Below are 15,520 nucleotides of genomic sequence, written 5' to 3'. Positions count from 1 at the left end.
TTTTATTAGTTTTAATCTTTTAACTTTATGCATCAAGCAAAAATTTAATTATATGCAACATTCTCTGACTGGAAGAAATTAGTTTAACATTTAAACCTATTTTCTGCACATTCCAGCACATAAAATAAAATATTTTTTGTGTTTACACTCACTCTTTCAAATAGATGCAAGTAAAACGAAAGCAGAAAATAAATAAAGTCAAAGACTCAGCGGTCCTGTTGCTCTATTTTCACCTGTAAAGCAGGAGTGAGGTAGGCGGAGGTTTACCCTGGTGCAGGTGTGCCGCAGTGGTCAGTGAAAGAATCTGTGAATTTCCAATAACGTGGTAGCACACTCGGTGCTTGCTTGGAAGTTCAGGGGAGGGTTTTCCGCTGTAAAAAGAAGTTTTCTTCCCATGCACAACGGACACAAATGTTTTTGTCACTTTTTATGGAATCAAACTCAAAGTAAGGTCAGTACTTCCACGCTTTAAACGCTGCACGCTCATACTCTCTCCCGCACTCGATATATGATCCATTGTTGATCTCCACACAGCTGTTGTCACGAACGTCGCTGTTGTCACGAACGTCGCACTTGCTTACGTCACTGTCATGAGACATTCTCGCAAAAAATCACGGCTTTAGTAACGCAGTAACGCAGCGTTCCTACGTTAAAGTAACAGTAATCTAATTACCATTTTTGCAATAGTAATCCCTTACTGTACTCGTTACTTGAAAAAAGTAATCAGATTACGCGTTACTGCCTATCTCTGATTGTAAGTGGGAGACAGGATCGGCGCGACAGGGAACCTGTTAAAAACTAATCAACATTTATTACACGTTGGGGGGGGGACTCCAATACACACTTTACCCCAACTGGGAAACACAAAATAAAACGGAAAATCTTTAGTGTCGTCTCCACTAAAACTCGCTGCGTTGAATGCAAAAACTGCAAGAAAATTTTTTGTTTCTGCGCAGCGCCTTGAATGTCTGCAACAATGTAAAAAGTAAATCACTCTAAAATACAATCAATACATGCGTTGCTGCCTCCTTATACAGTGGAATAAAACATATAAACAAAACAACATTGGCAGCCGCAGCCGTCACAAAAATCTTCAGCTCTTCACTGTTGACTTAAACCAGCCTATAACAAATAAAAATAAACACGTGTGTATCGGACCTCGGCCCTGCAGCCAGAAATCCATCCAGGCAAAGCAGCAGCTTGGCAATCTATAAATGAAAACAGGACATCCCCTACACTGAACAACTGACCGCAGCAGGAATATTCCTCCCATATGGCTTCATATGTATTGTTCAGTTACCTGTTTACAAGTTGGTGACACCCCTTAAGAAATATCAGCAAACAGTGGCCTTGTCCACCACACGTTTCTTCACAGGAACAAAACAAACAAACCTCCACCAAATTAACAAAATGTAAGTGGATCACTTTCAGTGACCAACCACTCCAGTAGATAGTTTGCTGAGATTTTGTTGTCACAACTCCTTTCTGTTTATTTCATGTAAACATGATTTATTTTACAGAAATCCTGTAATTCTTGAATCTTATGGAACGCCAGGACTGCCATAACGAATTAATTAAATACACCCTTAAATAATTAATTAAATGTGGCAATAATTAATTACATAAATATTTATGACACATGTAATTAATTAATTATTGAAAATGTTCTGTTATCACTAAAAGTTGTAAAGTGTATCACTAAAATATCATTCTCAGTCAGTTGTTATTTGTTATGTGTTTACAACATCCTCTGTGGTTGCTCCAAGTAATGCACTTTCGAAACGCCTTTATTGAACAGGAAGTCCGCTCAGTCGAGCAAAGCAAGTGAGCAATAGTGATGGTAAATTTGATTCTTTTTACTGAATCGAGTTTTAATGAGTCACTCACCAAAGTGAATCGGGTCTTTTGAGGCATTTGATTCACTAAGTCAGTTGACCATAGAGACCACAGGAGAAAACAGTGCAAGGGAAAACAATAAGGCAGCTCACCCCTTCTGTTCCAGTGCTATTTACAATGAAAACTAATGTACACACTATATACAGAACTCAGAAAGTCGCAAAAGTCACAGGCACAAAGTCATGGGTTTTGGAAGCCAGGGTCAGGTCTGTTTATATATATATATATATATATATATATATATATATGTATGTATATATATATATATATATATATATATGTATGTATATATATATATATATACATACATATATGTATGTATATATATATATATATATATACATATATATATATATATACATACATATATATATATATATACATACATATATATATATATATATATATATATATATATATATATATATATATATATATATATATATATATATATATGTATGTATGTATGTATGTATGTATGTGTATATATATATATATGTATGTATATATGTATAAAAATTCAAAAACACAAACTGGGGGAGGACATGGGTAGGTATAGAAAACACTAAACACAAAAACCCCAAGAACAAGAAAACAAGAATTAACCCAAAACACAAGATGATACCAATATTAAACACAAAACTCTGGGTCTAAGGACCCAGGACCATGACAATAACCGTTAAGAAAAAATTACCTCCTATTAAGAGTTTCATTTTAGTTCAGTGATGGTGGATTATAACCTCCATTCAAATCATTCAAAAAAGAGAAAACTGTAGAACATGTTATATTACACGGTGAGAAGGTAACTGATTCAAAACATCAGTAACATAAAAATGAAACTGAATCTTATTGATTTACTGCAAAAGGACTCAAGAAGTGAAAGTTATCAGGCCTTATTCCAGTTTTTAAAAGAGAGTAAATTGTTGCTGGTCGACGTTCCAGTTCACACTCCACACTCCACACCAGCTGGTGGCGGTAATTCATCATTTTGTTGTTTGACAACCACAAATACAATTTCTAAGAAGAAGAAGAAGAAGAAGGGGCGGAACAAAGTAAGAATGCTCCACAAGAGGAGGTGTTTGCACAGAGAGCTGCTTTTCCATTCAAAGAGAATAAAGTAGTACCAACGTTTGGATCGATATCTGCATCGATCTGCCCACCCTTGTCTCCTGGATCGTAGCTGAGATCAGCGTGAACCACGTGGGTCTCTGCTCCCTGATCTGTTTCCTGTGTTTGGAAAGAGTTGCAGCTTCATCGCGGAGTTTCTCTCGGTTTGTGGGCTCATCTAAAGGTAAGCACCGAGCTAACTTTACTGTGAGTTCAGTTCATGTTGAGTTTAGCTCCTGAATGAGGTCTTCTGCTGCTCTCCTCGGTGTCTGTTCACAGTTTATTGTGAACACGTTGAGGGAAGAGCGAGAGAGTGTTTGGAGAAAAACACCAACTAATCATTAGCTCAGCATGCTGGGAGAAGTTGGAGCAGAAAAGTCTTTTCATTGTCCCTGCAGCTGTTTTTCTGCCTGCACCAAACCTCTACAGCCTCATTTCTATTTGAAGTGATAACAGGAAATGGATGAGAGCGATCTGCTGCAGTATCAGGGTCACAATAAACTTTATTGTCCAGCTGCTGTGGATGAACACATGAGAGGAAGTGAACTCCTACAAAGTCTCATTTTAATGAGTGTGGCTGCTGTAAAGTGATGCACAGGAAGATGTTAACAAAACCTAATGAAACAGAGATGAAAGTAAACAGTGTTCATATTTGAAAGCACAGAGAATAAAATATATTGTGGTGGTTAATGTGCAGCTCTTGGTGATTTGGAGAAATCATGTTTTTAATCACGTTGTGGATTGAATGTGGGTTTTATTTTATCTACAGAAGTTTGTCCCACCTGTGATCGTTCAGATTGATTTGTTGGGTTGACTTGAATCATGTGAAGGTTTAAAGCTGCACTTCCCCCAAAAAGAATAAAGTATAATCGTGAAGAATGTAAAAATGTCTTCCTGTGTCAAACACAGCTGCAGTCAAAGCAGGAAGGAAAGCACTGAAACCACTGATCAAAGCTCATTAATCAAAGACTGCTGATCAATGGCCATGAGTACCATTCACAAAGAGTTGGGGAGTCGCTGCAAGCGATCAGACGTTGTTGATCAATGATCACGAGGATTTGCATATTAATGCTCAATAACTGACCTCCCAGCCCATTGTTCCTTCAGTGGTTCTAGTTTCAGTCATTATGCAAATGCACTGTTGAAGATTGGGGAAAGCTGCAGTCAGCTGAAACTGAAGAAGTCACGTAGATGAGGGCCGAAACGTTTTTCCTACTGCAAAAGCTACGTCAAGATGAACAGAATCAAAGTTTGGGGAATGGTGGAGGTGGTGGGACTGGGGGGCTGAAGGTGTGGAAAGTGTGGGGTGGGGGAGTAACAGGTCTGTCCCTGTTTGTGGAAACCACAGGAGGAGCTGTTCAGGCTGTTGCTGGGTGTGAATTGTTGATGGAGTCTTTAAACTTGTAGTTGCTGTTTTCCAGAGTGAAGCAGAGTCGTTAGCTGAAAACTGGTTTTAGAGGTTCATTCAGGACACCTTCTCAGGCTCTTACAGCCTTACCTGTATCATAACAAAGTGTATAAACCCCAATCCACCTTTAACATGGTCCTTCTCCCAAACCTTCAAATAGGACTTTCTGGCCCTGTCATAGTAAAGGGCTGCTTAGAATATTAGAGCCAATGTCACAAAGTTCCTCCTGAAGTATAAGTGAGTGAGAGAGTTTCCTCACTTTGCAGCACAACACGTCTCACAAGATTTCTACAAGCAATCAGAGTGAAATTTGTACTTTGTGTTGTCAGATGAACATATGAGACACTTTGACTCTTCAGTGCAGTGTGGAGCCTAACAAAGATCTGTTTTGTGTCCCAGCTGATCAGCAGGAGGAGAAGAGTCTGACGGAGCAGCAGAGGAACATTTTCAGCCATCTGGACTCAGCTGAGTCACTACAGAGGAAACAATGAGCTCAACACAGAAGGTGAGGAAAATATCACAGTTTCACCAAATAATCAGTCACGTCTAAAACTCTCATCCTCCCAACCTGTTATATGACTGTGTTGTATATTATTATATATACAATCACTTCACTAAATATTCTGCCTCATATTATTTTGCAGCATCTTTCAGTTTATGAAAAAACATAATGTCACATGTACAGACCCAATATCTGATTTCCACACATGAGGACTTACATGTAAGCTTTACATTTCCAGTTTATTATGCACTGTGTACAAATGTACAACAATGTACAACTGAATTAACATTGAGTCTTATCTAACTCTGACATGAGCACCACAGTCACTGTGCACCAGTCATAACTTTCTACAGGACTGAATATAATATCTTTATGTAAAAGTCCGGAGCTTCTGGGGAGTATCCGAATATTTATAACATTACACAAACCAAAGGTCTCCATCACAGTGTTCATGAAATGCTGGGTTTATCCATCTTCTGGGACGGGCCTACGGAGGAGCTCTGAAGATTTCCCTGTGAGGGAGCTGCTGGTGAAGATCATGAGTCCTGCTTGATCAGTGCGATGAGCTTCAGTGTTCCTGGTGTTTCTTAAATGATGCCTCTTTCAGTGGGTCAACAGAACTTCTGGCACAGGACAGCTGTGATGAAAAAAAGGGAAAAAGTTTCTCCAAACCTCTGGACCCAGGAAACCCAGCTTAGTCCTAATGGTTTCCCTCACTAGTTTCTGTCCAGGGTGAATGTAGCTGTTATACATAATATGGACTTTATTATTAAATGAAAAGAACACATTAGACTACACTACTGAAACGTTCTGCTGCTGTTTTTAAAGTTTCCATGTTACCAGGCTGTAGACTAGAGATTTAAACCGTTTTAGATCCATTACACTCACAGTCTTATGTTAAAATCTCAAAGGACAACATTATATTTTTGATATTAACAGTAACTCTGGGCCTCTGTGGGGTGTGCAGATGATCTCATCGCTGTCTAAAAATGGATAAAAAAAACACAAGGAGTGCTGAATCCTTCAAAAACACAGACTATTAGAGTAACAGGTGTGTAGCATCTCTGTGTAGCATCTCTGTGCTTGTCCTGCTAGACCTTAGTGCAGCGTTCGATACTGTCGACCATAATATCCTATTAGAGCGATTAGAACATGCTGTAGGTATTACAGGTACTGCACTGCAGTGGTTTGTATCATATCTATCTAATAGACTGACCAGGACATGTCCTTCAACGCACATATTCAAATCAAATCAAATCACTTTTTATTGTCACATCACATGTGCAGGCACACTGTCACAGCACATGCGAGTGAAATTCTTGTGTGCGAGCCCCACAAGCAACAGAGATGTGCAAACACAACAACACAAACGAGCAAAATACAAGAATGGCCAACCTGAAACTAATAAATATATGTACAATATATAATAGTGTATGCATTTCTGGATGTGTATACTAAATATTTTCCTGTGTGTGTGTGTGTGTGTGTGTGTGTGTGTGTGTGTGTGTGTGTGTGTGTGTGTGTGTATACACATTTTTACAAATTAAATAGTAAAAAAATAAAATAAAATAATAATAATAATAAAATATATAAAATATACAGAGTTGAATATGTGCAAAACAAGTGGCATTTATATACAGTGTGGAGTGCATAATGTTGAAGTTCCAGTAGTGAAGCTGAGGTGTCTATGACGTGTTCAGCAGTCTGATGGCCTGATGGAAGAAGCTGTCTCTCAGTCTGCTGGTACGGGACCGGATGCTGCAGAACCTCCTTCCTGATGGAAGTAGTCTGAACAGTTTATGGCTGGGGTGACTGGAGTCCTTGATGATCCTCCCCGCTTTCCTCAGGCACCGCTTCCTGTAGATGTCTTGGAGGGAGGGAAGCTCACCTCCAATTATCCGTTCAGAGCACCGCACTACTCGCTGGAGAGCTTTGCAGTTGTAGGCGGTGCTGTTGCCATACCAGGTGGTGATGCATCCAGTGAGGATGTTCTCAATGGCACAGCGATAGAAGGTCCTGAGGATGCGGGGGCTCATGCCGAATCTTTTCAGTCTCCTGAGAAAGAAGAGGCGCTGCTGCGCCTTCTTCACTGTTTTGTTTGTGTGTACTGACCACGTAAGATCCTCAGCCAGGTGTACGCCAAGGAACCGGAAGCTGCTCACTCTCTCCACAGCAGCGCCGTTGATGGTGATGGGGGTGTGTACTTCTCTGCACCTCCGGAAGTCCACTATCAACTCCTTTGTCTTTGCGACGTTGAGGGTGAGATGGTTGTCTTGACACCAGTGGGTCAGGGCGCTGACCTCCTCCCTGTAAGCCGTCTCATCACCGTTGGTGATAAGACCCACCACTGTAGTGTCGTCCGCAAACTTCACAATGATGTTGGAGCTGTTAGTGGCTGTGCAGTCGTAGGTGTAGAGTGAGTACAGGAGAGGGCTCAGTACACACCCCTGTGGAGCACCAGTGTTCAGTGTGATGGGGGATGAGGTGATGCTGCCCAGTCTGACCACCTGGCGTCTGTCAGACAGGAAGCTAAGGATCCAGCTGCAGAGGGAGCTGCTCAGTCCTAGATCCTGTAGTTTCCTGTCCAGCTTCGAGGGAACGATGGTATTGAATGCTGAGCTGTAATCTACAAACAGCATTCTCACATACGTGACATATTAAACAAATATGTAAGACTGCTTTCTTCCATTTGCGCAACATCTCTAAAATTAGAAATATCCTGTCTCAGAGTGACGCTGAAAAACTAGTTCATGCATTTATTACTTCCAGGCTGGACGACTGCAATTCATTATTATCAGGATGTCCAAAAAACTCACTGAAAAGCCTTCAGCTAATCCAAAATGCTGCAGCAAGAGTCCTGACAGGGACTAGAAAGACAGAGCATATTTCTCCTGTTTTGGCTTCCCTTTATTGGCTTCCTGTTAAATCCAGAATTGAATTCAAAATCCTGCTTCTCACATACAAGGTCTTAAATAATCAGGCCCCATCTTATCTCAATGACCTTGTAGTACCATATCACCCTATTAGAGCGGTCTGCAGGCCTACTTGTTGTTCCTAGAGTATTTAAAAGTAGAATGGGAGGGAGAGCCTTCAGTTTTCAGGCCCCTCTTCTGTGGAACCAGCTTCCAGTTTGGATTCGGGAGACAGACACTATCTCTACTTTTAAGATTAGGCTTCAAACTTTCCTTTTTGCTAAAGCATATAGTTAGGGCTGGACCAGGTGACCCTGAATCCTCCCTTAGTTATGCTGCAATAGACATAGGCTGCCGGGGGATTCCCATGATGCATTGAGTTTTTCCTTTCCAGTCACCTTTCTCACTCACTATGTATTAATAGACCTCTCTGCATTGAATCATATCTGTTATTAATCTCTGTCTCTCTTCCACAGCATGTCTTTATCCTGTCTTCCTTCTCTCACCCCAACCGGTCGCAGCAGATGGCCGCCCCTCCCTGAGCCTGGTTCTGCCGGAGGTTTCTTCCTGTTAAAAGGGAGTTTTTCCTTCCCACTGTCGCCAAAGTGCTTGCTCATAGGGGGTCATATGATTGTTGGGTTTTTCTCTGTATCTATGAAGCGCATTGAGGCGACTTTTGTTGTGATTTGGCGCTATATAAATAAAATTGAATTGAATTGAATAGCATCGCTAACTAGCTAGCAACAAGCCTCCAACACAGTGCGTATGCTAGCGGCTAATCTAGCAAACGAATTAACAACAGAGCGATTTTAGAACTATAAGATGATAAGCTGTGTGTCTTTTTTTTATAACAGTGACATGGTTGTATTTACCTTAATTAAACGAGTCATCAGTCGCGGTAAACCAGCAAAAAGCTCGAACCACAGGTGCTACGTAAAAAGTGTAGAGGGGCGTGTTTGTGGTCACGTCCAGCGGGTGTGTGGGCGGGAGTGTTACACAGTCGCTCCACCTCAAGTCACTACAGACTCTGGCTCCAAATTTGCAAGATGGCAGCCTCCACAAGCGGGATATTTTGGCTTCATTTTTGCACAATGGTAGGAGGCGGTGTCGCGTCGTCCATCTTTTATGCAGTCATTGGTTTGAACAGTCATGAATTATTTTTAACAGCAGGTTGGATGTAATGTGTTAGAACTACCAGCAGGTGGGGATAAGAGACCTTTAAGGTGTTTGGTGCCACACTCCACCTTCAGGTTTAAAACTAGTGTTAATGGAGGGAGTTTGAAGGTTGAGTTTGTTCCACGACTGCATTTCACTCACTGCCTCTGTTTGTATCTCTGTCACTGCAGGACCAACATGGAGCGAGAAGTCAGCGCTCTCAGGAGGCCGACAAACCTCAACCAAGAAAGAGAGAGAAAAAACACACCTGTGACGAGTGTGGGAAGGATTTTACTTGGAAGTATGAACTAAAACAGCATCAGGTCATCCACACTGGAGAGAGACCATTCAGCTGTGGCTTGTGCGGAAAGTCTTTTTCCAGGGAGCGTTCCCTAAAAATACACCAAGTCATCCACAGTGGAGTTAAAGCGTACAGCTGTGATCAGTGTGGAAGAGCTTTTACTCAAAGTAGCAGCTTACAGAGGCATCTAGTTAGCCACTCTGGAATTAAGGCATACAGCTGTGACATTTGTGGAAAAACTTTTCGCCACATAGCGAGCCGAAATAAACACCTACGCATTCACACCAGACATGTTGTGTACTGCTGTGATCAGTGTGATAAACAGTTTATAACAGGCACACAGTTACGACAACACATGTTTAGCCACTCTGAGGAGAGACCTTATAAATGTGACCTGTGTGAGAAGACTTTTAAAGCGCCACGTTACCTTAGGCAGCACCAACAGATCCACACCAGAATGAGACTCTACAAGTGCAGTTACTGTGAGGTATGTATTTATATTGTTATCTTGTCATTTTAGCCTGACTGTTTGGAACAACTCTGCTCATTAAACTGTGTTAGCATGTTAGCAATTCTACTGCATGGAAAAGCAGCTCTGAGTGATTATTCAGATTTTCATGTCAGTTATGATTTTTGTTTACACGATCATTAAAAACTAAAAGTCCTGAAAATTGATATGATGGTGTTATTTAATGTTCAGGCAGTTTCCTGGTATATCATGATATTGTTATTATTTCACCATAAATGGCCTTTTGTTTACAGAGGCATATTCCTCTGTCAGGAGTACATGTAATAAAATAAAACACAAATGAAAATAAGCTCAAAACCAAAACATTCAGTAATCTTCTCTCATGGTTACAGGGCTTGCAAAATTTCAAAATCCCTGGTAGCCCTTTGGGCAGGGACTCTTCAGTTTTTGGTAGCCCAAAATAAATTTAAGTAGCCCAAATAAAAAAGAGAGCAATTTTTTGATTGATGTTTTGTTTCCTGTTTTGTTTCCGTTACAATATTATACATTAAAGTATAATATTGTAACGGAAACAAAACATTAATCGATTGTTGAAGCACATTTTACAACATTGTATAAAAATTACAATCATCAACTCAAATACTTGGTTCTAATTGAACAGAAATTTCTATGAACTTGTAAGAACTGTGTAGAACACGAATCAGTCTGTGTCAGATCCTGAATTTGAAATTTCCACTGAAGTCACGGGTAAGAGGCAAGTGGAACCAAGATCGATGCCATTTGCTTTTTGAAGTTTGCAAAGACTGCTAAATTTTGCCAGTGGTAGTTCACTCTTTTCAACATAGTACGCTGTTTTAAACTGATTTTCAGGTTTATTCTTAGTATGTTATTTGCAATTGGTGTTTGTTCCGGGAAAGATATTGCTGGGACGTCGGGCTAGCGATTTTGCAAGCCCTGGGTTAACAAAGTTGTATCATTACGTAATGGTATTGTAGTACCAGTAGTATCATTGCTTATTTATAACTTTAGTAATTTTAGACATTAGTGTTAAAATACGCATTTAATATTATAATTGCAGTGTCATGGGGGTAGTAGTGTTTTTCTTGTGTCCCAGGCAGCTGAGTGTTATAACTGCACAGTTACAGTGTTATTAATGCAGTATTAAATGAGTATTACTGCAGTGTTACATTAGTAGTTTAACGCTGCGTTGGTACCCTGCAAATATTAGCATAGTAGTACTTTAGTGTAACTCAGATGTTACTGTAACATGAAATAAGTATTACTGTAGTATTATGATGGTAGTATTGTAGTTATTGCAGCCCAGTAAACTGAGTGTGTTAACTGAAACAGTAAAATGTAATTGGACGTCTGCAGAGATGCTCTTTATTTCAGGCGACGTTCAGGATAAAAATAGTGAAGGACTGACTTACACTGTGTTTGTGTCTTTGTTTAGAAGCAGAGCGACACAGATGGATCCAGTTCTCAACTCTGTCATCGCCGTGATGATGGGAAAGACTTTCATTGTGACCTCTGTGGAAAAACGTATAGTCACCAATACACCCTAAAAAGACATCAACGTAAACACTCTGGAGAAAAAATTAAATACTGCAAAGAATGTGGGAGAAGCTTCACCACACCAACTGAGTTAAAACGAGATGAACTGATTCACAGTGGGGTTAAAAAGCACCTCTGTGATCAGTGTGGGTCATCCTTCACCTCTGCAGGTGATCTTAAAAGACACAAACGAGTCCACACAGGAGAGAAACCATACAAGTGCAGACACTGTGACAAAAGCTTCTCACATTCAGGTAGTCGTAATTATCATGAACGTACACACGTGGAAGGAAACTACAGCTGTGACCAGTGTGACAAGAGCTTCAGGAATCTCAGTTCATACTCCGAACACAAACGATCCCACGTTACTAATAAACTGTTTCACTGTTACCAATGTGCCCAAACATTCACCTCATTATCTGCTCTGTGCAAACATCAGCGTGATCACTCAGGGCTGAAATCACTCCCATCACAGTGAATCTGAAGAGACAGAAAGATCCTTTTCTGGTTTCAGGGTCAGACTTAAAACCCTTGAGATCAGGCTCCACAGAGTTCAGATGTAAAAATGTGATGAGGCAGCTGTGAATGAACATGTTCTTCTAGTGTACTGAGAAAAATTAAACAGATGATGAGTAAGATAAACATGTTAAACTGTGTTATAGACAGGGATACACCTAACTCCTACTCAGGTGCACATGTGCGACAAAAATTACAAATGTGTAGTGACACTTATGTTACCAAGCGCCTTTGCGTGCCTGACACGTGTTCCTACAGCTTCTTTGGTGTTTCGCCACCACCTAAGAAACACCAACCAGAGCCAGAGCTGAAGAAAAAACTCCTTTCGAAAATTTGGCTCAAAGTGCCGTGGCTTGAATCTAACAACGAGTGTACTGAAATGTGGTGCAAGACATTGCTAATAAACAAGTGTAGAATAAGGAGGGGATGTTTTTCTCATTATCATTTAATATTTTAATATGTCATTATTAGTTCCTTAGAAGTATATAATCAGCTTTGCAGTAAGCATAAATTGAAGTTTTTGATCTTATATTATTCTTTGCATTACAGTGATGGTGATAACTTTAATTTGATCTTTCTTACAGGTACCAGAATAATAACATGATTTTCCATTGCAGATGTAACCATGATCATTCCATACACATTGCAGTTTGTTGCTCATTCTAGAGTTGTGCTCAAGGTAATTAAAGGTTAAAAGCTACAGCCAGCGCGAGTCTGGCTGATCTATGGAGGGCAAAGGCTTTGAGCTTGGAAGGCCGCACGCGCTTACACAGCACTTATAAGATGTCATTCTTGGTGATTTTGTGCTTAGTCATGTTTTAATATGTTTTAAGTAGAAGTAGCTGATCCAGCAATATTCATTTAATATTATATACTTGATTTAGAGCAATACACACTGATGGTCTTAATAAATGAAAGAGTCCTTGTAGTTGCCATGTTGTGTCTCAGCAGGGTACAGACGGTTCCAGGAGAAGGGGGGCAGTTAGCGTCTGCCCTCGGGAAGGAGACAATGTTATTCTTTGTGTTAAATAAAATTGTCAACATTGATTGTATTACACCTGTCACTACGCATGAGGGGGCGTTCTAATACCCTGATTTCATAAAACTATGGAAATGTGTTTTTTGAGATGAGATCTGAGACTGTCTGCATACAGTGTCCATCTCCCACGTGTGTGATCATTAAATCATCGTTTGACTCAACCCGACCGGACCAGTGTTGTTATTGTGGGTTTTTCCTCTGGTGTCCATCTCCAATATTTTTGAACCATAACACAAGCTAGCTGAGAAGAAATGTCCACATTTATATTCTGAGGATATTATTATTGTAGCGGCTAAGAGTAAATGTCAGACATGCATATCATTCACGTGAAGGGGGCACAGATCGTGCAGAGCATCACACCATCAGCGGGGAGTTAGGAGCCAAATTGCAGTCTGGATCTGTGGTCGTCGAGCAGGAAATCATTTACATTGTGTCTGTGTCCAGCAAAGGAGAGTTTACCTCTGACTATCTTGGACTGATTGAACTGGGTGCTGACCGCACCGCACAGGGATGGACTTGTGAGACTTCTTGAGGACACAGGCTTGGATTACTGGACAACAAAGTTGGTCGCTGCATGCACAAACGAGGCTGCTATCAACGTGGGTGTCTTCAATGGCGTTGTGCCAAAACTCCAGCAACTTGCTACAGTTGGAGACTCCCTTGTGCACATTCTCTGCACAGCACACAAACTGGGAGATTTCTTAAATTCAGTTGATCACAAGGATCCTTACTGTGAGACGTTTAATCGCTGTGTGGTCAAGCTGATGCAGTTTTATTTGTAAAAAAAAAAAATGCTACACTGAAGAAGCTGTGTGAAGAAAATGGGATCCCCTTTGTAAAACTGGGTAAGTTTCATAATACCACATGGTCTTCATGGAGGCATGAAGACCACCTGCCAGCCATTATAATGTAACTGGCTACAAGTGATAACAGTGACCTGTAGCATATCTGAAAAAGATCGTTTTCAATGCGTACTAAAAACCGTCCTGGGACTCACCTGAGTAGCTCACTAAAAAAGTTATGTGCACCCCTGGTTAGAGTCTGACAGCTGCTGGTAAGAATGACCTGCAGTAACGCTCCTTCCTACACTGTGGGTGTAAAAGTACTGCTGAACGAGCTGCTCAGTGCTTGTACCGTCTCATGCAGAGGTGGGAGGTGTTGTCCATGATGGATGTGAGCTTAGACCAGCGGTCCGTCATTTGTTTCGTACCAGGTCGCGAGAGTTTAGGCTCAAGTATGAAATGTATGGTTTTCAGAGTTTTTAATCATTAACTCGGTTTCCCTGCGACTTCTCCCGTGTGTTATGAATAATTTTTAAATATTTACATGTTACCATAGCGACCAGAGAGCATTAACGGGCAGAGAGGAGGATGTTACTCTCAATGTTGTTGGCGCATTTAAGGAGGAGGCTGCTAATAAAGTTACACAATTACATAGTGAATTCAGGTTTATTATTATATATACAAAATATCGCAGTTTTTGTCTTGGTCATATCATTTTATTCTTTTGTATTTATCTACAACACCTTAAATGCTGGTCTGGGAAAATATGTTTTGATATTAAACTGGTCCATGGTGCAAAAAAGGGTGGGGACCGCTTGCTTAATACATGATAGACACCAAATAAACAACAAACTCAAAACGCTGCGTCAAATGACCCAGAACCATGACAAGGAGATATATATTGTCTACATCTATACATAGTGTTGCAATGCTACGAAGGAACTGCAGTGTTTGGAGGAGTTAAACATGCCAGCTAACATTAATATTCTGATTCAAAAGTTTCCATTGAAACTGAGAGAAAAATGAAACAGGATCTTCAAGAGGACTGGCCAAAGAGCATGTTTCCCAGATTTTGGATAACAAATGGAGTTTCAGCTGTGCAAAGGGTCATAGCAAAATGTTTATTCTGTAAACTGTATGGAGGAAAACCCAGCCAACAGTACAGCGTAGTATTGTAAAACGGTATGTAGTAGTGCTCACTTGCATGACAAGCAGAGCCGTGCACCTTGAAGGGATTACTTTTTAGATACTGACTCATGTTTAATGCAACATCACAAAGTTATTGCTTGTCATGAAGTGAAAACCAGCTCTCCCTCCAGGACTATTTGACAGAAAAGAAGGTGGGAACAAATCCAGTACATTACAGACCTCTAAGGAAACTGTGGATTTGAGAATATTTACCATTGCTACAAGAATGACAGAAATGGATAAAAAGTTGTTTTGTGCCTGGAGATGTTGTCATGGTTAGATCCCAATGTAAAAACCTCGAAGGTCTTGGGTATTTTGAAAAATCATAACAACCTTTGCAGATAAGAAAGGTCTGGTACGTGTAGTTCGTCTTCACACAAAAACAAACGTGATTGAAAAACCTGTAACAAAAATTACTTTTGTTATGTGAAGCTACAAACTGATGAACTAGGTTACTGGTAGAAGGATGTATGAATGAAACATGGTCTGCCCTCTTATGCATATTGTATGAATGTATCATGACTTATTATGGCTCCTTTAAGTTAAAAACCACTCCTGCATGTTTTAGTAATAAAATCTTTGATCAGTTTCATAAATTGTAACACTGCTCATTTTAAGTGTTTTTCATTTAGTGCAACAGCTGGATATTAACCTCATAATCAACATAAGCAGCAAACATAATATAGCCATG

The 15,520-nt window shown here is 40.3% G+C and overlaps 1 protein-coding gene across 1 annotated transcript; it reads left to right on the top strand.

Moving 5' to 3' along the window:
* The first annotated feature begins 2,948 nt into the window (after nt 1-2,948).
* LOC147322400 (uncharacterized) lies at nt 2,949-13,074 on the top strand. Its single transcript, XM_086306886.1, has 4 exons — nt 2,949-3,187; nt 4,811-4,916; nt 9,172-9,768; nt 11,204-13,074. Exons 2-4 carry the CDS (start codon nt 4,899-4,901, stop codon nt 11,780-11,782), a joined length of 1,194 nt encoding a protein of 397 aa, XP_086163012.1. The 5' UTR covers nt 2,949-3,187; nt 4,811-4,898; the 3' UTR covers nt 11,783-13,074.
* Nucleotides 13,075-15,520: the final 2,446 nt, after the last annotated feature.

The sequence above is a fragment of the Aulonocara sp. 'chitande type north' Nkhata Bay genome, linkage group LG9 (assembly GCF_057382095.1).
Source record: "Aulonocara sp. 'chitande type north' Nkhata Bay isolate Kocher_YH1m ecotype deep benthic linkage group LG9, A_spYH_male_GT1.1, whole genome shotgun sequence".
Lineage (NCBI taxonomy): Eukaryota > Metazoa > Chordata > Actinopteri > Cichliformes > Cichlidae > Aulonocara > Aulonocara sp. 'chitande type north' Nkhata Bay.
This window is presented reverse-complemented; position numbering and strand designations above follow the sequence as displayed.

What these genes read in the sequence shown, in the direction of transcription:
- LOC147322400 (XM_086306886.1), top strand. An exon ending in ACAAGTGCAGTTACTGTGAG is followed by an intron (nt 9,769 to 11,203) that starts GTATGTATTTAT and finishes GTCTTTGTTTAG; the next exon opens with AAGCAGAGCGACACAGATGG.